Below are 23116 nucleotides of genomic sequence, written 5' to 3' on the forward strand. Positions count from 1 at the left end.
GATGTGGGCCCAACAAGTCCCAAATTTATTGTCAACAGTCTTAGTCCAAGTTATTCATAAGTAGTACATGGTATTTCTGTAACACTAGGGGGATTTACTGATTTATTCTCTTCCTTAGTCCTGTTAATCCCTAACCTGGGGAAACAACCTTTCTCCTCGGGGAGGTGGTCTATTTAAAACACATAGCGCTAAGAGGGGGAGCAAACATATGCCATATACGCCAGGTCCCTTGAAACATAAGCTGTGCAGATGTTTCTTCCCTGCAGCGACTGTGTCAAGCAGCAAGGGTGGACCGGCTTCCGACAGTTGCACAGATCCCACTGCCCAGGACCAGCAAGCTAGGAGCCCACGAGTTTCAGTGCCCATTCAGACTTTCACAATCAGAGATGGCAGCAAAGGCGGCATCATCAGGAACTACCACGCCTTGGTCTTGTCATCCAGTATACGCAAGATACCGGCAACATTATCATCAAGCAATGGCTTGGATGCGAAGCCACCAGAATGCCTATCTGAAGGCCGTAAAGTCTTATTTCAGTTCTCCGTGGTACTTCACTCCGGGAGCTCTTCCCCAGAGCTCTTATGCTAAAGAAGGGTGGATCTCCTCAGTTCTTCTGTGACCATCACTTGGCCTCCCACTGTGGTTATTCACCTTCTCCAAGGTCTGGGCACCGTCCTCACCACAGCACAAGCGAAGACCAATCTTGGTCCACAGAGGAGGCGACGGAGACCGGCTCAGATGCTGGGGTGGAGTACAACCTGAGCAGCATGGAGATCACGGAGGAGCTCCGCCAGTACTTTGCGGAGAGCGAGAGGCACAGGGACAAGCGGCGGCGCGGCAGCAGCTGGACGCGCAGGGCCTGGAGGACTATGTGAACGCCGACCACGACCTGTATTACAAGACGCGCCGCTCCATGGAGCCCCCCTCCGAGAGCCCCAGCGAGCGGCGCCAGGCCGACATGAAGCGCTTGTACGGGGACAGCGCCGCCAAGATCCAGGCCATGGAGGCCGCCCTGCAGCTGAGCTTTAACAAGCACTTTGACCGAAAGTGGCCCAAGTACTGGCCGGTCATCCCGCTGAAGTTCTGAGCCCTGGGCCCCCAGCCATCACCCTCTTCCTCTGGGATTTGCTCCTTCATCTGCTTCTGTGCATTTGCTCAGGGAAAGGGGGCTTTGTCCTGAGAAATCAGCATGTTCACCAAAGTGCCAGTGAGCCCGTCACGGGATGGAGGTGGGCGTGCGGGAGGGGGGGCGGGGGGGGGGGAGGGAGGCAGGGAGGGGAGGGATAATGTAATAAGTCAGCCTTTTTAAAGCAACAGGGCGTGTACTGTTGCCTGCATGAGAGATTTTCCTTTGACATAAAATGATAATTTCATATGCAAAAAACACACACAATAAAAAATTTAAAAAATTGGGATTGCCGTGAAGGTGGGAAAAATAGAGGTCAGAGATGTGAGCAGGATAACAACAAGGCATATTTTTTATTTTGAATATCTGCAGCTCTCTTTGATGTGCAGAATTTTAAAAGATAGGAAATGTATTCCAGCTGACAAGAGTCATTCCCTGTGGCTAGAAGAGAGGAAAGGTGGAAAGAGAACAGCGGGGAGTTTAATGTAGACAGTCATCACCTCTAATACTGGTATTACTGTGCCCCAAATAGACAATAATCACGTATCGCATGGATAGAAGAAGTTACAATTAAGTTGTTGTCAAAGAACATGAAAGGGAGTAAATCAGGAACCTGAATAGAATGTATTGGTGTGCCACAATACGTCAGATGGCCTGGTTTTCCTTCGTCAAGGGATTTAAAATGCTACACGGGGCTTCTCTTCCGCTATGCTGGCGCTTTTCTATGCGAAGGGCAAGCCTGAACCTTCCAAACAGGTTGGAACCCGGGTTGTCGAAGACATCAAAGATGTTATTTCTCAGGTACTCAAGTCACCTAAGATATTCGTACCGAAGCACTCCAGAATACTGTGCCCATGGGGACAGGAGAGGTTTCCTCCCAGGACAGCAGTCTAGGCCAGTGGTTCTCAACCCTGACTGCACATTAGAATCACCTGGGAATCTTTTAAAAATCCTGATTGCTGGGCCTCATTCTCCGGAAATTCTGTTTCTTTGTTACTAATGCTGTGGCCCCACCCCATAACAAAGAAACAGAATTTCCGGAGGATGAGGCCCAGAAATCAGGATTTTAAAAAGATTCCCAGGTGATTCTAATGTGCAGCCAGGGTTGAGAACCACTGCTCTAGGCTGACCTTCAAGGCACAGGTGGTGATGCTCCGGGAGAGCGGCCAGGTGGTGGCTCGCCACACCACCGAGTCATCAGACCTGAGACCGAGAGAAGTTAGCTTCCGCTGCCTCCCAGACGCCCGGAATGATTTGCCCGTAAAGCGATGGAATCGCCGGTACGTCATCAAACCCGACACCACAACAAACTACACCCCAGACCCAGACCATCGTCTAACTTCGCGATTGGCCATTTTGGCCTCCACTCAGTGGCCGGTGACTCTCCTGGCGCATGCGCGTTACCTGCTTCCGGCCGGGTGCTCGGTGCGCAGGCCTTTCCGGCCCGGGTGCAATTCCTACCCCGCTTTCCTCGGCCAGGTTCCTCCGTGTACCATGGCTCCCGACCCAGGTCCCCTGCCCGAAGGGCCTATCTTAAAGCTCCTACCCGTAGACACTCGGGACCGGGGTACCCAGCGTTGCCGCCTGGGCCCGGCAGCCTTCCGTGCCCTGGGCGCGCACTTGGGCTCGGCGGTGAAGATCTCGCTGCCGGACGGCGGCTCCTGCCTCTGCACCGCCTGGCCGCGGCGGGACGGAGCGGACGGGTTTGTGCAGCTGGATCCGCAGTGCGCGAGCCAGGGATCGGCGGCCGGGACGCCGGGGTCCCGGGGGAGCCTCAGCCTGAGCAGCATCCGCCTGGTGCCCTGCCCGCCCCTCCGGCGCCTCGTCGTGTGGCCGGAGTTGCGGGAGCGGGTGGGCGCGTCCCGGGTCCCGAATCCGGCCGCGGTGCTGGAGGCGGCGCACGAGCTGCTGAGGAACCGGCTGGTCTCCCGGGGCCACGTGGTGGCCGCTCCGCCCGGCGTCCCGGGCCCGGTGGCCGCCCTTCACATCGTCAGCGGGGCGCCCGCCCCGGACCCGGCCGGGCGGGTCACCCCTCACACCGTCATCAGTCTCAGCGGGGCGCCTCCGTCGAAAACGCACCCGCAGCCCGAGGTGCCGCTGGGGGGCCTTTCGGAGGCGGCCGACTCGCTGCGGGAGCTCCTCCTCCTGCCGCTCCGCTACCCCCGCACCGTGGCCGCGCTGGGACTGGCAGTGCCCCGCGGGGTGCTCCTGGCGGGGCCCCCGGGAGTGGGCAAGACCCAGCTCGTGCGGGCCGTGGCCCGGGAGACGGGCGCGGAGCTGCTGGCGGTGAGCGCCCCCGCTCTGCAGGGCGCCCGGCCCGGGGAGACGGAGGAGAACGTGCGGCGGGTGTTCCAGCGCGCGCAGGCGCTGGCCGGCCGCGGGCCCACCCTCCTCTTCCTGGACGAGGTGGACGCGCTGTGCCCCCGGCGGGGCGACGCGCACCAGGCCCCCGAGAGCCGCGTGGTGGCCCAGGTGTTGACGCTGCTAGACGGCTTCAGCGGGGACCGCGAGGTGGTGGTGGTGGGAGCCACCAACCGGCCAGACGCACTGGACCCAGCGCTGCGCAGACCTGGGAGATTTGACCGAGAGGTAAACGGGCCCGGCCAGTTACCCCATGGCCCCTGGAACCTCGTCCTCTCCTGGCCCTGGTTGGCTTCCCCAAGGCCTTTGCCATTTAGGTTTGGAACTCGGTGAGGCTGGAGGGGGGCTCTTTGCCGTACAAAGAACACCTTGGTTCTCTGTCCACATGTGATCTGCAAGCAGGACGTGTTTCTCCAGGGTCACATTGTTCTGAGAAGGAAGGTGCTCATTAGGGGACAGTTTTGTTGTGCAGAAGAATACTAATCCGGTAATACTTTTTAGGGAAAGTAGGTTTGCTTACAGGCGCATTAAACTCTAATGAATTTAGAATGAGAATTTAAAGTAAAAGGATAGCCTCGAAATATAAATGTGATGAAATGAAAGGGTGAAGTCAGGGAATAACGAAATCGGAGCAGATAGAAACTCATCTGGATTTATTCCTTGCTTGTGAGGATGCCAGCGCCCTATCCTGAGTTGCCAAGGAAGGTGGAGTATTCAAAGCTGACCTGTCTTATAGGCTTCAGTCTTAAATTGATTCCTGATTTCTATTCAATAGTTTGAATAGTGTTTAGTTTAAGTGATGTTTGAACTTTGTGGTAGGATTCTAAAGAGACAGTTGATAATTGCATACTTTTAGCTTAATTTGGTCTGAACTTGAGTGGATTTTGTCCTTTCACTAACTAATACTACTTTCCCAAATCAGCTCCGTAAGGACTGGGCCCTAGACTATCTGGTTTATTGTTGTATCACTGGCTCCTAGAATTTGGTACGGTCTCAAAAATGACAAATAAAAGTTTGTTAAATGACATGTAATTTTCATTGTGCAACTTTTTAGCCAGTGTTACTCTTCTGGAAAATTAGGATTTTCATATGTTCAGAATCTGAGGTATGCTTAAGAGTACATAGTAATAATTCCTAATTTGCTCATTAAATTATTGTACATGTTTGTGAGGATATAAAATAATATGTTAACCTGGCAGAGTGGCTCAGCTGGTTGAGCATCTTCCCAGACACCCAAAAGGTTGTGGGTTTGATCCCTGGGAAGGGTGACACTAGATGCAATCAGTGGATGTTTCTCTCACACATCCATGTTTCTCACTCCCCCCCCCCCCCCCCGCCTCTTCTCCTAAAATCAATAAAAATATCCTGGGTGAGTATTTAAAAATAATAATATTTGAAACTACAAACATTATTTTTTGCTTTGCATATAGGTTGTCATCGGGACTCCCACATTTAAACAAAGAAAGGCAATTCTGCAGGTGATTACTTCTAAGATGCCCATCTCCAGTCAAGTCAATTTGAATCTCCTTGCAGAAATGACAGTTGGCTATGTTGGCGCAGACCTGACCGCACTCTGTAGGGATGCTGCCCTACACGCTTTACTTCATAGTGAGAAGGTAGGAAACTGACCTATGACCATGTATGTTAATTTTTTACTTTATTTTATTTTTATTTTTTTATTTTTTTTATAAATCAAACTTTTATTATGAGGAGCTGGCTGTACAATATCTAAAAAGAAAGTTAAGGTGAGGGAAGCAGATGACTACTTCCTTCCACCCAGTGTGTGTGTGTGTGTGTGTGTGTGTGTAGAGAGAGAGAGAAAAGGTTGGCAGATGTGTGACAGCATCAAGGGGCAGGCTGAGGCGAGCCAGATCCAGGGGGCTGGGAGCCATTAGCCTTTGGAGTCCCTGGAGCTGGAGGAGGGCTATCTCCAGCTTCCTGTTTTCTCCCACAGAGGGCACTACCCCCAAGTGGGGAAGGGGCTGAGGATTGGGGAGGGACTGGGGAAGGGTGGGAGGTGGGGCCTCCTTTGCCGTCCCCTGTTGGGCGAAGAGACACCACTATGTACTTCTGGACACTGCCGGGGCCAGAGGGGGCAGTGCTGGGGGGTGCAGCTGTGGCAGTGGAGACCAGCTTGACAATGGGCTGCACACTGGGGACCATGGTAGCGACAGGAGAGGTGGTGGTGGAGCCTGAGCCAGGGGCTGAGGTGCTGAGGGACAGGACCTGTTGGGTGGATGAGGCACTAGAGGACGATGACATTACAATAAACATGGTGGGAGGAGGGGAAGGCTGAGGTGGAGCAGCAGCTCGTGCAGACACCAGTGTCTGGACGGGCAGTGCAATGGAGCCAGGGACTTTCAGCAAGCTAAGGGTCCGAGGGCCAGGTTGAGGGGCCTGAGAAAGGGTCAGCGTGAGTTGGGGCTGAGTGATGGTCAGAGTGGTCCTGTTGACCTGTTGAGCCTGCAGAGCAGCTTGAGCCCGGGCCTTGACCACATGGGAGCAGAGGAGAGGTCCAAAGGACCCAAATTCTGCCCAATAGGCATCCTGCTTGTCAGGTGGTGGGCGCAGCTTTACCAGAACAGGGGCACAGTGCTTCAGAAGGAGGCTCTGCACGTGGTCAGCTCCAATACAGTCAACGTTGCTTAGCACAGGGCCATCTAGGACACTTCGGATCCGCTCCCCCTCCTGCCGCAGCCGTGGCAGAATCAGAGTTTTAATCACATCATGTCCCAGCTCTGCCAGGCCTGCAATGCAGCCGTAACGTGTAGTCCATGGAGTCTTCTCATCCACCCAGCTCTTGGTGAAGGTCTTGGTGATCCGGGACTGGAGGTTGTTCATGGTTGTGCTGATATGCTTGCAGATCTGGGCCACCAGGTGGGCAGCAAAATCCCAGAGTGCCCAGTGATTGTCCACATCTGGCCTCAGACACAACTGTCTGCTCACGATGCAGGTCATCACAGTTGGAATCGATTCATGCACGTATTTTTCTAGGTACAGTGTAGGGTTCTCTATCAGTGCCTTCACCATGCGCATCAAATAGATGAGCAGGGCCAGGTTGTTCTGCACCACGTTCACACGGACCCCCTCTGAGATGAAGATGCTGAACCATGGCAGCATCTGATAGAGCCCTGGGTCAGTTGCGATGCTCTGAAGGGCTTCCACTCTCTTGGCTTCACATGGCCTCACACAGGCTTCAGTGATCACCTTGTAGTACAGTTGCTGCTCCACAGACAGCTCATGGATACTTCAGGGCTTTAATCAAAAAGGACCCCCCTCCAGTAGGGGTGGTGCCTTCTTTGCGTTCCCTTTGCCATCAGCTGGAGCAGCCCCTTGACCTTTGCTTTTCAAGGGCCCATCATCCACCTGGCTTGGCTTTGTTGACTTCGGGGGTTCTGTGGCCTCAGCCTTCTGCTGCTCTTTGGGAGCTGGAGGTGGATTCTCTGGGATAGCTGGCTGGCAGCCTTCAATGCTCAACCAATGAGCTTTGAGGCAGACGTCCAGGGGCACCCGAGGCAGAGGGGTATTGATGATGTCACTCAGGTCAACCTCCTCCTCATAGAAGTAGAGTTCCCGGCCCCCACCAGAGGCGAACCGGAGAGGAAGGAACTCTTGAGCATGGAAGCCATACAGTGGCTCAACGTTCTTTAGCTTCAGTGCATAGTCAGTGTCACTGGTGGTGAGCTTCCACCGCTTCCCCATGTGCATGAATTTTAAGGCATCCTGTGCAATCTCCTTGATGCGGTAACTGACTTCATCTGCCAGCAGCTGACAGGTTTCCTCCTGAATCTGGGCGATGCCCATTGATTCGGCCACCACCTTCATTGACTCCGAAGGCAGCACAGTATTGCTGAGCTTCAGCTTCTTCTCCTCAGCCATTCTGGAGCTCTTCCTCCCTCCTCTGAAGGATGATGCCCCAGGGTGGAGAGATGGGAGATCCACAGCCAAAGCGCCCCTCACCTGGCGCTCAGCGCCATGTTGGCCCCGCCCCCTCCCCTATGTTAATTTTTTAAATTAAGATAAATTAATTTGGGAGATTAAAAAAAAAAGTGGTAAGTACATTTTCTTGGGACTTTTGATACCTTCCACAGCTGTTTTTTACATATATTTTTAACATTTGAGAATATACTGTAGCAATGATGTCCCTATAGCCTTGAAAACGCAAGTGTATATTTCCTAAAAACAAGAATTTTAACCAAAGTATAGTGATCTGTTGGGGTCCATTCCCAGCAGGTCCAGGGGTTCCCAAAGGTGTGGATGGAGTCGGCGAAGAAGGAATGACACAGAGACAGCGTTCAGATGATCAGCATAGTTGGTTCTCTAGCCAGGTTCTCTAGCCATGTTCTCCAGCCAGGTTCTGTGTTTTATTGTCTTGTTACATCTGTATTTATACCAGTTGATTTTAATCCTATCAATTTCTGTTCCAAAGGTTAGGATGTTTCTTATCTCCATTCCAGGGAGTAAAGATTATGTAGCTTAAGTGTGATTGTTCGTAGTTAAAGTGATTAACTACTCACCTGACACTTAGTTAAGGGGTTGTATTCCCTCCCTAACTTCAGGGAAAAATCCCCACCTGGGGAAACAACCTTTCTTGGAGAGGTGGCCCTGGTTAAAACACATAGCTCGAAGAAGAGGAGCAAACATATTAAGCACAGTATGCCATATATGCCAGGTCCCTTGAAACATATGCTGTGCAGATGTTTCTTCCCTGCAGAGACTGTCAAGCAGCAAGGATGGACCAGCTTCCGGCAGTGATCAAGATGAGGAAATTAACACTGACACCATACTTTTACCAAATCTATATAGGCTTTATCCAAATGTCACCATTTGTCTCACATTTCATATAGAGCAAAAATTTAAAAGGAAAAATGAAAATATTACTCTTAATCCAGGATTACACACTGCATTTAATTGTCATGATTTCTTAATCTTTTAAAATCGAACCATTTTTCAGTCTTTCTCTTATGACTTTAACTTTTTAAGAGTACAGGTCAGTTATTCTGTAAAATACTCCTCAGTTTGACTAATGTTTCTTTATAATTTGACTCAGGTTTTGCATTTTTGGCAGAAATATCAAATGATAATGTGTTCTCATTGAATCTATTAGGTAACTTTGATTTCTTGGGTAAGGTGGTATCTCTGACATTTTTCCATTGTCATAATACTGTTTCCCTTTCTTATCAATAAGTATAGGGAAAATAACCGTTTCTAACTCAGGAAAAGATTGGGCACCTGTAATTTTTTAAAATTTTGACTTTGACATTCAAATCTTTAATTCATGACTACCTTTCTTAAAAATATTTAGAATATTAGCTTAAATGCAATAATTTTTAACATTGCAGATTGAAAAATCTGTTTACTTTGTATGTAATAAGTAATCCTGAATTTCTAAAACCCTTTAGAAAAAAGTTAATTTCAGCATACTGAAGATTTGGGACAATGTTTATAAATTTCTGTTGTAATGGTAACATTGTCCTTTGATCTTATAATTTTGAAACCCAATTTAAACTATAAAAGGATGACTTACCCTAAAGGATCTCTTTACCTAGATAATTTGTATCCTTCCTTATTTCCTTTCCATATACATTTACTCTTACACTGAAGGAGGGGAAGGAGTTATATGAACTTATGTCCTCATCTTCTGAGTTTGAACCAAAACTGCTTGAAGATTTAATGACATCCCAGGTGTAAAGGTGTATTTTGCCTTTTGAGGGGATGAAGAGAAGATCAGGGCATAGGAAAGGAGATGTACATTTAGGATTCCTTTGCTTTGAGGTTCCAGGTTTGACCTTAAGCACCTTGGCTTAGGTGTGCCAGCCAGCTGCTGTCATCCTAGGGTGCTGTTTGAGGAGGGGCCTGCCCAGGCAGTTACCACAGGTGATGGCTGAGTTCGTAAACAGCCAGGGGAAGTGGAAGAAAGAAAGAAAGGCAAAAAGGAAGAAGGGACAGAGGCATCTGGCTCCATCTTTTCATTCTTTCCCCCTCCAGGCAGCCGAGGGGCTGGTACTGCCTCTGTCTGTGCCAGGGCAGACATGGGACACATTAAAGTTGTTCACATTGAAGTTCTTATTAAAAGATGAGAAATACAGTTTAATACATGCACATATGCATACAGAGGGAAAAGAATTTTATTTGCCTGAGAGGATTATGAGAAGCAAGTGAAATAATGTAGGTGTTATCTAAACATTAGTATTCAGGTACCCAGCATCTAACACTGCCAACCAGTTAAAAATTATTTAATAGTGTTCTTTATAAGAAATTAAACAAGATAAAAAATTGTAAGGAAAGTAAAGATTGCCCAAAATCTTTCCCAGAGATTATAATTATTGACATTTTTTAAGGATGCTGTTCAGAATTGTTCTATGCATATATATTAATTTATATGATCTTACATAAATGGGATAAAATAGTTATTGAAAATGGGAATTTTTGGACAAGTAAATGTTTAGAATTTGATAAAAGGGCAAATACTTTAAAAAATACAGATATTACAAATAGAAATATGAGTTTTTAACTCTAACAAAAAACTTACTTCACTAGAATGATTAAGGAAATTGCTCTTCGAAATATAATCTTAGAGTAAATGTGGACTTTCTTAGGATAACATAAAACCTAATAGCCAAAAATGAAATGATAGAGAAACAGTCTAGGAGAAAATAGGTAATAAGGTATGAACAGGATTACAAACGGCCAAGAAACATGAAAAACTCTCTTTAAAGATTAGTCTCTTTCAGTTCTTTCTATTTTGAAATAAATAAAATTTTAGGGAGAGTTGCAAGACAGGTAACTTCTGCTAAATCTTTTATCCAAATCCACCAGTTTTTAACATTTTGCCTAATTAGCTTTATCATTTTCTCTCTCTGTGTGTATGTATTTTTTCTGAATCATTTGAGGTTGGGTTGCATACATCATAACCATTATCCCTTGATATTTGAATGTCTGTTTCCTGACAACAAAAGTATTTTCATACATGACTACAGTATGGTTAAGTATAGTCATTATATTCTGGGAATTTAATATTGATACAAAACGTTATCAATTCTACAGTCCACATGCAGATTTTGGTAATGGTTTCAATATTTTTAGCATTTTTTTCTTCAGTAGAGAATTTAGTTCAGAATCATATATTACACTTAGTTTTTACTTACTTTTAGTCTTGAACTCCTCCATGGCCTTCTATTTTGTGAGTGAGATATTTGACATTGACATTTTTTAAGGATACGGGTCAGTGATGTTACAGAATGTCTCTCAGTTTGAGTTTGCCTAATGTTGCTTCATAGATCCAGGTTATGCATGCCTGCTGGGAATAGTACCTTACGTCGTAGTGTGCTCTTAGGGTAGCGGAAGATTCCCACCATCCCTCACTGGTGATACCACTAAGTAGTGACTGATGTGATCATCCAGTCCAGGTTCTGTCCAGTTCTCACTATATAGCTGCTATGTTTCCCTTTGCAACTAACACATCTATGAGGAGACCCTTTGAGATCATGCAGATATCCTGCTCCTCATCAGACTTTCCCTCCCCTAGATTAGATTCCGTTCTTGCTCAAAGAAGCCTTTACTGTGATGGTTCCAAAAAAATGATTTTCTAGTTAAATTTAATTAGCACAATTCTGAGTCTCATTTCCTCTGTCACACTGGGAGAAATTTACAAGTTTGGTAATATCTAGTGCCGGAGAGGTATGGGGAGAACAGCAGCTAAGTATTCATTGGTGCAGCTTTGAGGACAGTCTGGTAATAGCTGTCACAACTATAAATGTACACACACTCTTAAACCCTGTCGTTGTGCTTTGAGGAAATTACAGAAAATACTTGATATGTAGAAGGGAGGTAGAAAAAAAAGGAGTGAGGTAGAGTTCTGTTAGTTGACATGAAAAGATTTCTAAGTTTTAAAGAAAGTACAAATATGTGTGGTGTGATCTCCCATTTGTGTTATCTGTTTGAAAGGATATACTTATTATTATAAAACGTACTAGGAATACACAGGAAGCTTGACATCCTCAGGGATGATTCGTTGGGGGGAGTGGTCCTAGTTTTTTTGTACCGTATATATAAATTTCTTTATAAAATTCAAAAGAAGATAAAAAATGTAATTATTCCAAAAATCTCACCTCACTTTTGGTTTGATTGTGCTTTTTTGGGTGCTTTTCTTCAGAACCAGGACAGTCCGATGATTGATGAAACAGACTTCCTTGAAGCTTTTAAAAAGATTCAACCTTCATCATTTCGAAGTGTCATTGGACTGATGGACATCAAGCCTGTTAGCTGGGAAGAGATTGGTGGCCTTGAAGATGTAAAACTGAAGTTAAAACAGGTGAGATGGAGAATCTGCTGAAGCCAGTAGACTATTACAGCTTACGTGTAATGCCTTTATGATGAAAACGCGCTATGCCGAAACGGCTCTTGCCACCATCACTATTTTGATCCTCACATTTAAATCCAGCGATCACTTTTCAGTCCTTATTTAATTGTATAGGCATCAAATAGTATGTTTCATATTTTGCTACCTCATCCTCTTATTTTTTTTTTCTTTAAGGAGTTTATAATCTAGAACAGGGGTCAGCAAACTTTTTCTGTAAAGGACCAGATAGTAAATATTGTGGGCCATATAGTCTGTGTTGCAACCACTCAACTGCCGTCATAGCACAAAAGCAGCCACAGGCAATGCATAATGAGTACTTTTGTTCTGTCGAAACTTTATTTATGGACACTGAAATAATACAATTTTCACACCATAAAATATTCTTTTGATTTATTTTCCAAGCATTAAAAAATATAAAAATGATTTAGTTCGTGGGCTGTACAAATACATAGGTGGTGGACCTCACTTTGCCTAGGGACTGGTAAAAGCACAACATTATAGTAAACTGTATGGCCTGGAGGGCTACTTGATCTGATTCTCACAGTGGATGCATTGAGGGTCACAGCTCTCCAGACCCTCTTGCCTGCATTGCAGGTTCAGAAATGGATTTTGCCAGCTTACCTTCTGGTGATCCTGCCATAAGGAACTAGGTTTCTCTACACATACAAAGCCTGACTTTCCAGTGTAAGTATCCATTATCACTTACTCATCTTAACTAGGAGCTATGGGTCTACAGAGTCCATGGATAAACACATTTTTAATATGCCCTGCTTTTTGATCATCATTATCACTTAATCTTCACAAAACATGTGAGAGATCAGCCATTCCTTCCTGTTGAAAACTCTTCAGCTTTGAGATGTTAAGCTTTCCTGCCTCCCTGAAAACTCCTTTCCCGTACCTTCAATGTCAGTGCTCCAAGCTCCCGAGAGTCCTTTTTTGCATTCTGCGAGTGAGTTTGTGATCTCGATGTCCAAGGCTCCAACTGTCCCCTGAAAACTGTTAACTCAAAAATCTTTATATCCTGCAGATGGTTATTTTGATTATCAGAAGTACTTAGCTGCCTGCCTACCACATAACTTCCAGGGATCTCAAACGTAGCTTGTTCAAAGTTCAGCTCATCAATTCCACCTCCACACCTGAATTTCCTACCTCAGTGAAGACAGCCAGACACCCCATCCCCAAGTCAGAAACCTGTCTTCTAAATGGTCATGTCACGCATGCACATACTTCCCCTCTGAATTTAGAACTTAGTCCCTGTGTAAAATACAGTTACATTTTATGTTTTAAATCCGTCCCTTCCCCACCATCTCCACTTCCTGTGACACATCCAGCCTTATTATTTTGTAGTTTGAATTAATGCAGGAGAATTTTAATTGGTTTCCCTGCCTCTAGTTTCATTTCCTTCCAGTCCCTTGTCATTACTGCTTCCTCAGTGTTGCCTAAAACTTTTAAGGCCCATTGTGATCTGACTCCTCCTTCCATGTCAACTCTATTGCTCCTTGCTTCTCCCATCCTCCCCTCTGTTCCTGTTTACTGTTGGCGAGATGAATTAGTTGGTTTCGTGTCTCTCTGTATGTACTGTTTCTTCTCCATGACCTTCTCTGGCCTGGTGGTTAGTTTACAAGCCTGTCTCCCCAGCTGAAATATGAGGCCTAGGTACAGAGGTCTTGTCTTATATATCAGTAGTTAAAATACATCAATAGTTAAAAGCTTCTGCTCTTGGTCTGCACTCCCTAGGGTCAGTCTCAGTTCTGTTGCCTCATTAGCAATCAGCTCTGAGAAAGTTACTTAACTTTTCTAAGCCTGGGTTTCAACATCTGTAAAATTATGATGATAAAACTATCTACCTAAAGGGTAGTGAACCTTTATTTACTCTCCAGTTAACATTTATTGAGTGCCTACTTTGTGAAGGTGTCATTGTAGGTGCTGGGGATTTAGAGGTGAAACTGGCTTATAATGTAGCAAACCAAACATGGAAAAATAATAACTCAAGATAGTGCACGAATAAGTGCTCCACAAGGAAAGGAGGGCAATAGCATAGAATGACTAGGAGGAGGAGGGTCTGCTTTAACTCTGGTGGTCAAGGAAGACCTCTCCAAGGAAAGGACATTGAGCTGAGACCTGAATGATGAGGGGTGTCCACACAAAGACCTGAGGGAGAGTACAGGCAGAGAGCATAACGGGCTAAGGCCCTGGGGTGGGAATGAACTGTGTGTTAGGGTGATAGTCAGATTATGTAAGGCCTTGTAAGCAGTGGTAGGTAAGGAGTTTGGATCGGAATGTATTCTAATTCTGATGGCAAGTTGTTGAAGGACTTTAAGAAGGCAGTGATGTGACCTGACTTAGGTTATAAGATCCACAGCTGCTGAGTACGGGTACCTGAGAATTGCTGAAGGAGTAGATGCATTTACTGAATTATGTGATGTTTTATTGTTACACCAAAATGACTCTCTTTTTGTATACTTAGAGCATCGAATGGCCTCTGAAACACCCTCGTGAATTTGTTAGGATGGGCCTGACACAGCCCAAGGGAGTTCTCCTGTGCGGCCCCCCTGGGTGTGCTAAGACCACCCTCGTGAGGGCCCTGGCCACCAGCTGTCATTGCTCCTTTGTTTCAGTGAGCGGAGCTGATCTCTTTTCACCTTTCGTTGGAGATTCAGAAAAACTCTTGTCTCAGGTTTGTTGGTTTATTTTCCCCACGTCGTTGAGTTTACTTTTGAATTTTCATTTCATGCCTTAAGGATAAACCTTTTAAAAAATGTAACAGGCTTTTTATTCATTACTAGAGGCCCGATGCACGAAATTCGTGCAAGGAGCTCGGCCCTCGAAGCCCTGGCTTTGTTCAGAAGGTCGTTCAGCTGTCTAGTCTAATTAGCATATTATGCTTTTATTATTATAATTTAGAAAAGTTATGTATTTGTTTATAGAAAATTTAGAAAATATAGAAAAATATAAATAAGAAATACTTCATAAGCCCTACACCTACATTAACATTTTAGTGAATTTCTTTTGTCTTTTTATTTGCTTGGGCAGGAGATATATGTGTATCTTTATTGTGATTTTTTTTTTTTAATGTAACATCACTTTTAAAATTCCATAATATTAAAAATTATTTGAAAACATGATTTTTAACCCTTACATAATATTCATTTATTTATTTGTTCCCCAATTTTTAGGCATTTAGAATCTTTCTCTTCTTTTTACATTGTAAAAATAGTAATGTAGAAAACACATTCATCTAGGTAAGGCATCATATATAGCTTTTTAATATTTTTATTTTCTTAACAAAAGGTATTTCAACAAGCAAGAGCAAACACTCCAGCAATTGTGTTTTTGGATGAAATTGATTCAATTTTGGGTTCTCGATCAGTCAGCAAAACAGGATGTAATGTTCAAGAGAGTGTTCTTTCTGTTCTTCTGAATGAATTAGATGGTGTTGGACTGAAAACTATTGAGAGAAGAGGAAGTAAATCAGATCAACAGGGGAAATACAAGGAGCTGAACAAGAATGAAGAGGTATTTATTAGCCAGATTCCACCAAACCTTCAGGCCCACATTAAACAGATCTACACGAGCTTGTCCTGAGCTGGCTCCATCTCAGAGGCGGAATTATACTCCTTCCATTAGGCTCTGTTAGGATATTTACAAAGCTGGTAAACTTGTGTTGTAGCTGGCAGAGGTGAGGTAAAGGTGATAATAACAGCTATATGTGAATGTGAATTTTATTGATTGTAAGATTTAGAAATGTAACTTTACATATTGCTAATGGAGAAGGGATTTTCTTTTTATATCTATATATATCCTAATGACCGAGTGTCAGTCCTTTTCTAAATTTATTTTTTGTTAAAGCGGATTTTTTCCCCCAATAATCGTAGTAATTGAAAACTTTGTTTCTTTGAGGAAGGGGTTTCCTTGGTTATAATGAAGTTAAAATGACCTTGCTCCCTTCCCGAGTCTTCCCCAGATAGAGGTTGATGTAATAAATAATCAAATAATCCCTGACAGATAATTTTTCTTGTCTTTTATTCTTTTCTTGGTATTACTTATTTTCCATTTTTAAAACTGTCCCATAGAAAGAGAGTCACTTATAGCTCCTTAGGCCATATGCCACATGAAATGTTCTCATCAGATTTCATAGTGCATGAATTATTGTATAGCGTCTTATAGGTGTGTTTATCCAGCCTCAGCTAAAATACTTGCAAATATAGGGAACTCACTGCTTTGAGAGATCACATTAGTGTTGAACTACTCTGATTATTCAGTTCAACACATCCTTTTACATGCTTAGTGTGTAAGGCCACGGCCTGGCTGCTCTTAGGTATTTCTTATTTGTATCCAGGATTTACATACTTGCAGCTTATAAGGGTGGTCATATTTCTGCCTCTGGAAAGAAAATTTAAAAGTAAAGTAAATCTCCCTCTTTAAGGATGAGAGCCACAGCTTTTTCATAACGACACATCTCCATGTGTTTGTCATATGCTTCTGTCTTTTTAAGTCATCTATTTAAATGTAAACATTCGCTGATGCTCAGGTGCCCTCAGATACCAGGTAGATGTTTTCTGCTATGAAGTAAGACTTTTCATGGAGAGAAGTTCCCTCACGGTTGGCCACCCCCTTCCTCATGTGTACAAGTAGCTCTTGGATTAATCATTTGTTTCTGGGGTACCTTGATACCGAGAAGGTAGTCTGGATAGGAGGTATAAGCATCCCAGTCCCAAGAAAAAGATACCCCTATTTAAAAACAAATGATCCTTCTGATTTGTAATTTAAAAAAAATACATTGAATAATTAACTTTATTTCGTGTTGTGTTTCTTCAGGTAGAGTTTGAAGAAGTTTTTAATCGAAATGTCATGATTGTTGCTGCAACAAATAGACCTGATATGTTAGATGATGCCTTGTTACGGCCTGGAAGAATAGATAAAATTATTTATATTCCACCTCCAGATGAAAAGGTAATCATTGTACACACTTGCTCTGTGTGAACATTCTTAACACACATCAGTGTCTGAACTCTGAGAAGACTGGCAGAATTGAATCCCAAACAGGATATGGGTGTACATGGTATGTGTTGTACACTGGATTCTGCATTCTTGCTGCCTTTCAGTCTGCTTTTTCTGGGTATTCCGGCGCTATTTTCAGAGAAACATAAATCTAAAAGTAAGGTAGTTACTTCAGTGAGTTTGGTGAGTCTACTCATCATTATTTTTCAGCTAGAAAGGAGGGACTGTAAAGTGGTACAAGGATTTTGGAGTTTATATGGGTCAGCATCCTTGTTTTACATGGAGAAATCTGAGATTCTGAGATTCCATAATGTATTCACAGCCAAAGAATGAGTGAATTCGTTGCCCTTAACATCCAGGGCCATTGGCAGGGAGTGGTGAAAGACACGGAGAAAGAGTTTTTTCTCTTCCTTGGGCCTTTATCAAGTTTTGAAGGGATGAAAAAAAAATTTTAATTTTTAATGTCTTATGTTTTTAAGTTCTGTCTGACAGTTCATGTGTTTACTTTTAAACATGTCTGATGGCACTGTTTATACCCAAAAGAGAGATTCATCATGCCTCTTAAAGAGATATATCTATGGTTGGCTATTTTAAAAGTCAACTTTAAAAATACTAAAATTTTATCATGATGTCATTATTTTTACCATTGTCATATGAGCCATTGATGAGTTAATCTTTCTTACCTCTTCAGAAGTGATTCTTATTGTTTAATTGACACACACACACACACACACACACACACATATATATATATATTTGATAGGAAACTATAACTTGAAATGTTTTAACATAGCATCTATCAAACATAAATATTATAAGGTTACAAACATATTATATTTTGTTCCAGGGCAGGCTTTCTATTTTGAAAGTCTGTACAAAAAACATGCCAGTGGGACCTGATGTTTCTTTAGAAAACTTAGCAGCAGAAACCTGTTTTTTCTCTGGAGCTGATCTTAGAAACCTCTGCAAAGAAGTAAGTTAATTGGTGGAGAAATCTATGGTTCAGAACATATCTTCCTTGATCTTCATTCACTCAGTATTTACTGAAAGACGTCTATGTGGCAGGCACTGGGCAGGGTGAAACAGGCAGATGCAGCCCCGTTCCTGTAGAGTTGATGGGCTGATGGGGAGTGTGCAGAGAGGCAAGTCATAATACTAATTGGCGATTGGAAATATGTAGTGAGTTGGGGGAATTTAGGGTGCTTTGGAAACATCTAGGAAGAACACCAACCCAGATTGGGTGTCATAGAAGGCTTTCTGAGAGAGGGTATGTGTAAACTGAAATTGGGAGGATGATGAGGGAGTAGCAGGCTAAAGGAGGGAAGAGCAGCGTTTGAGGCAGAGGGAATAAAATATGCAGACAATTGGAGATAAGTAATGACGTTATTGAAAAGGTGGACAGTGGCTAGATCACTCAGGTCATTATAAGACACTTTAAGGCATTTAGACTTTATTTTTAGGGCAAAAGAAGCCATTGTCCAGTTTTCCCTTCCCATGAATTTTGTTAATAATTTTTTTATTAATATTTTAATTTTATTGTTTAATTACAGTTTACATTCAATATTATTTTGTATTAGTTCCAAGTTAGACGATTATGCTTTACAAAGTGGTCTTTTCGATATTTTCAGGGCACACCTGGCACCATACATAGTTATTATAATATTAACTGTATTCCTTGTGCTGTACTAAATTTACATCCTTATGACTGATTTGTAACTCTCAATTTGTTCTGCTCAATCCCTTTACCTTTTTCACCGAGTGCCCCAAACCCCCTCCCCTCTGACAACCCCCAGTATGTTCTCTGTATCTATGAGTCTATTTCAATTTTGTTTGTTCATTTATTTTCTTCTTTAGATTCTGCATATAAGTGAAATCATATGGTATTTAATCTTTCTCTGCCTGACTTATTTCACTTAATACCCACTAGGTCCATCCATGTTGTCACAAATGGTAGGATTTCTTTTTTTATTATTTATTGTTGAGTAATATTCCATTCTATGTGTGCACTGTAGCTTTTTTATCTACTTGTTCTCTGGATGGGCATTTGAATTGTTCCATACCTTGGCTACCTATGTATATAAAAGGCCAATATGCTAAGTGTCCGACTGCCCGACCAGTCACTATGACACACACTGACCACCAGGGGGCAGACGCTCAATGCAGGAGCTGCCGTGACGCACACTGTCCATTTACAGAGAAATGGCACCGTGGACCTGGCGCCCACAAAGCAATACTCGGCTCCCCCCAAGTGGGACACAGGCCCTGCCACCACCCTGGAGTGACAGCCCACCAAATCGCAGCTGATGCTGCCGAGACCCCATGGCGCAAAATGTGGCCCACACCCCAGCCCAGCTGGAAATGGTGGCTGTGGGTGCCGGGTAATGACATCATGTAGCAACGCCCGGCTTCCTCTCCCTAGTGACTAGCCTCCTTGGAGTTTCTGCAGTCCAGAAACATGACACTTTATACCCAGGTGGAAACATTTTACAGTTTAACCAAATGTCTGTGAAGCATTTTCCCGTGCCTCATCTCATTTGATCCTCACAGAAGTCCTGGAGTAAGTAGATAGGAGACTCAGTAGAATCCTATTTTCTTTTCATTAGCCGGAAAACAGATTTAGAAAGCTTAGAAACTTGACCCGACTGAAAAGAAGTAAGAAATGGTGGAACTTGAAAATGACTTCAGGTTTTCTCACTGTGCAGAATATAGTCAGATACTGCTACAGTTAAATATTTTACCCTTTGTTCTCTCTGCGTGATCTGCAATAATAATATGCTTCATGTTGATATTTACTGCTGTGTTGCTGACAATTACCTGAAAGAGAAGTTGGGGTGCTTCACTGGGCTGGAAAAGGTTTAGCAAAATCAGAAAGCTGGTATGATTAAACAAGTTTGTTCTATATAGACCATATATAAAAGGCTAAGTTGACTCGCACATGCACGATACATATAAAGCTCTTGCTGGTGCCAGTCGCATGCATGTTGCATTGTTGATCGTGAATTTGGTTGACACTTCTATTATAGAGCAAGAGCAAATAGCGATATTAAAATATTCCTTCTAATTAATTTCCTTTCAATGTGCACAAATTCGTACATCTGGCCACTATTTATTAGTTATAAATAATGCTACAAGGGACATAGGGGTGCATATATTCTTTCCATAAACTTCTATAGAATATAACATTCAGAAGGATGCACAGATCATAAGGATACAGTTCATTGAATTAACATAAAGTGAACACACTTGTATATCTGCCACTCAAGTTAAGAAAGAATATTAGCAACTTCCCAGAAGCCTTTCTTGGGCCTTCCCACTCTCTATCCCTAAGGAAAGCACTCGTGAACATTCAGGTTACTGCTATTTTGCTATTATGAAATATGCTGCTATGAACAATCTTGGTATACATGTGTATATATGTGTGTTTCATGTATGTATATATCTATAAAGAGAATTGTTGGGTCATAAAGTATGTATTTGATCTGTTCCTTTATGGTCAGTGCTGTGTCCTGTTCAGAAACTCCTAGTCTGAGGTCAAGAAGATAGTCTTTCATCTTTAAATATGTAAATGGGCTCATAATGTATATATTATTTTGCAGTTTGCTTTTTCTTTTTTTCCTATTTAAGGCCAGAGTTTAATGTAGAAGAAAAGTTCTAGGAGGACTTTCAATCATTAACTTTTTAGCTTGATGTTCTTATTGTCATGGATACTGGAATTCTATGAAATATGACTGAGATTTTTGCATTCGGACTTTATATATTACAAAACAGAAATGGAGCAACTTATCTCTTATTGTCTCTTATAGGCTGCCTTGCTGGCTCTGCAAGAAGATGGACTAGAAGCAACCACAGTGAAACAGGAGCACTTTCTAAAAACCATAAAACTTATTTCAGAAACAAGGATTTTCTAACTTAGAGGATGTTTAAAAATTACATGCCTGCTCAAGTATCAATTAAAATGTGAACTTGCACTATAGTTTGCAAATTCACTTTTAGGGTTTGTATATAAGGTATTTCCTGTAAATAAAAAAAATCGAACAATCTTGTGCCTGATAAGCCAAGATTCATCTTAGTTCTAAAAGGTATATTAAAATACCATAATTTAGAAAGAAAGTATATATATATTACGTTGATTTTGTAGTGGGGTGGTTGTTTTTGTTTGGTTTTGGTTGATTGCTTTTTAAACTTTATTTTGAAATAATTTCATACTTAGAGAAAAGTTGCAAGAATAGCACAAACAACTCGTATATTCTTAACCCATATTCACCATTTTTTAACATTTTGCTATATGCTGAGCAGACATACCTCATTTTTATTGCACCTTGCTTTATTACGCTCCCAAGATGTTGAAGATGTTGCATTTTTTACAAATTGAAGGCAAGACCCTCCACCAGCAAAAAGATTACAACTCGGTTTTTTTGTGTGTTTTTTTAAAATATATTTTATTGATTTTTACAGAGTGGAAGGGAGAGGGATAGAGAGTTAGAAACATCGATGAGAGAGAAACATCGATCAGCTGCCCTCCTGCACACCCCACACTGGGGATGTGCCCGCAACCAAGGTACATGCCCTTGACTGGAATCGAACCTGGGACCTTTCAGCCCAACCAGTCAGGGCCAAAAAGATTACAACTCGTTTTATTGTGATACTTTATTGCAGTGGTCTGGAACCGAATCTGAAGTATATCTAAGGTATGCTTGTGTTTAAGAATAGGTATTATACCTAATGCCCCTTCATCCCCTTAATACTTCAGTGCATATTTCTTACAAATAAGGTATTTTCTTTATGACCACAGTGCACTTATCAAATTCAGGAAATTGAACATTGATACAATATATTAATCTATTGACCCATGATTTTCCTCCATTGTGCCAGTAGTCATACAGGATCCAGTCTAGGACCCTATGCTCCACTTAGTCATCCTGTCTCTTTACTCTTTTTTTTCTTTTATTATATATTCTATTGATTTCAGAGATGAAGGGAGAGGGTCAGAGAGATAGAAACATCAATGATGAGAGAGAATCATTGATCGGCTGCCTCCTCCACACCCCTACTGGGGATGGAGCCTGCAACCATGTGCCCTGACCAGGAATCGAACCAGCCACCTCCTGGTTCACAGGTAGATGCTTAACCATTGAGCCACGTCAGCTGGGCTCTCTCTTTACTCTTTAGCCTCTTTTAATCTGAAACAGTTCCTCAGTCTTTTTTGACCTTGGCATTTTTTGAAGAGTACAAATTGTTTTATAGAACAACTAGAGTCCCGGTGCACAAAAATTTGTGCTGGGGGGAGGGAGGGCTCAGCCCGGCCTGTGCCCTCTCACAGTCTGGGGCCCCTCGGGGGATGACCACCTGCTGGTTTGGGCCCATTCCCCAGGGGGATTGGGCCTAAGCTGGCAATCAGACATCCCTCTGGCAGCCAGGGAGCCCTTGGGGGATGGATGTCCATTTGCCAGCGGGGAGCAGGCCTAAGCTGCAGTCGGACACCCTTAGCGCTGCTGAGGAGGCAGGAGAGGCTCCCACCACTGCCACTGTACTGGCAGCCATCAGCTTGGCTTGTGGCTGAGCAGAGCTCCCACTGTGGAAGCGCACTGACCACCAGGGGGCAGCTCCTGCATTGAGCGTCTGCCCCATGGTGGTCAGTGTGTGTCATAGTGACCAGTCATTCCCAGTCTTTCTGCTGTTAGGGTCAGTTTGCATATTACCCTTTTATTATATAGGATAAAGGCCTGGTGCATGGGTGGGGGCTGGCTGGTTTGCCCTGAAGGGTGGGGGTCCCCACTGGGGTGCCTGGCCAGCCTGGGTGAGGGGCTGATGGCTGTTTTCAGGCTGGCCACACCACCTTTAGGGTGGGGGGGTCCCCACAGGGGTGCCTGGCCAATCTGGGTGAAGGGCTGAGGGCTGTTTTCAGGCTGGCCAAGCCTCCCCAGCGACAGAAGCTCCCAGCCTCTCCTTTTTTTCTTTTCTTTTTTTTCTGGGATTTATTTACCTTCTGTAATTGAAACTTTGTAGCCTGGGGCCAGGGCTTGGCTTCCTCCATTGCCAGGGGGCAACCCAAAGCTCCAGCTCAGTGGCCACGCCGGCTGAAAGTAGGTATCTGGGATTTATTTACCTTCTATAATTGAAACTTTGTTGCCTGAGAGGAGCTTAGAGCTGGCCAGGGCGGGTGGGAGAGAAAGCCTCCTGCGCTCCAGCTCTGTGGCCACAGCCACTGAAAGCAGGTATCTGGGGTTTGTTTAGCTTCTATAATTGAAACTTTGTTGCTTTCAGAGCT

At 43.7% G+C, this 23116-nt stretch overlaps 2 protein-coding genes and 1 pseudogene across 4 annotated transcripts; 2 read left to right on the top strand and 1 right to left on the bottom strand.

The window, feature by feature from the left end:
* The first annotated feature begins 244 nt into the window (after positions 1–244).
* On the top strand, positions 245–1144 carry LOC118664501 (annotated as a pseudogene).
* Positions 1145–2546: 1402 nt separating this feature from the next.
* On the top strand, positions 2547–21206 carry SPATA5L1 (spermatogenesis associated 5 like 1). 3 transcript variants are annotated; one of them, XR_004966165.1, is made up of 8 exons: positions 2547–3713; positions 4916–5101; positions 11641–11799; positions 14315–14524; positions 15139–15363; positions 16666–16800; positions 17701–17821; positions 20652–21206. XR_004966165.1 is itself a non-coding variant. In XM_036300324.1 (8 exons), the coding sequence occupies exons 1-8, from the start codon at positions 2619–2621 to the stop codon at positions 20754–20756; spliced, it is 2241 nt and encodes a 746-aa protein (XP_036156217.1). In that variant the 5' UTR covers positions 2548–2618; the 3' UTR covers positions 20757–21206. The 3 variants fall into 3 exon arrangements, 2 of the variants coding, with proteins under 2 accessions (XP_036156225.1, XP_036156217.1); XM_036300324.1 differs by having other exon boundaries at positions 2548–3713; positions 17696–17821; XM_036300332.1 differs by lacking the exon at positions 17701–17821.
* LOC118651313 (transcription initiation factor TFIID subunit 6-like) lies at positions 5316–7421 on the bottom strand. The gene is given in 1 exon segment (XM_036300346.1): positions 5316–7421. A coding segment is annotated over 1 exon segment (2034 nt). The 5' UTR covers positions 7365–7421; the 3' UTR covers positions 5316–5330.
* Positions 21207–23116: the final 1910 nt, after the last annotated feature.

This window comes from Myotis myotis, unplaced genomic scaffold (assembly GCF_014108235.1).
Source record: "Myotis myotis isolate mMyoMyo1 unplaced genomic scaffold, mMyoMyo1.p scaffold_m19_p_1, whole genome shotgun sequence".
Lineage (NCBI taxonomy): Eukaryota > Metazoa > Chordata > Mammalia > Chiroptera > Vespertilionidae > Myotis > Myotis myotis.

What these genes read in the sequence shown, in the direction of transcription:
- SPATA5L1 (XM_036300324.1), top strand. Translation starts at nt 2,619, where the DNA reads ATGGCTCCCGACCCAGGTCCCCTGCCCGAAGGGCCTATCTTAAAGCTC. An exon ending in CTTTACTTCATAGTGAGAAG is followed by an intron (nt 5,102 to 11,640) that starts GTAGGAAACTGA and finishes GCTTTTCTTCAG; the next exon opens with AACCAGGACAGTCCGATGAT. An exon ending in TAAAACTGAAGTTAAAACAG is followed by an intron (nt 11,800 to 14,314) that starts GTGAGATGGAGA and finishes TTGTATACTTAG; the next exon opens with AGCATCGAATGGCCTCTGAA.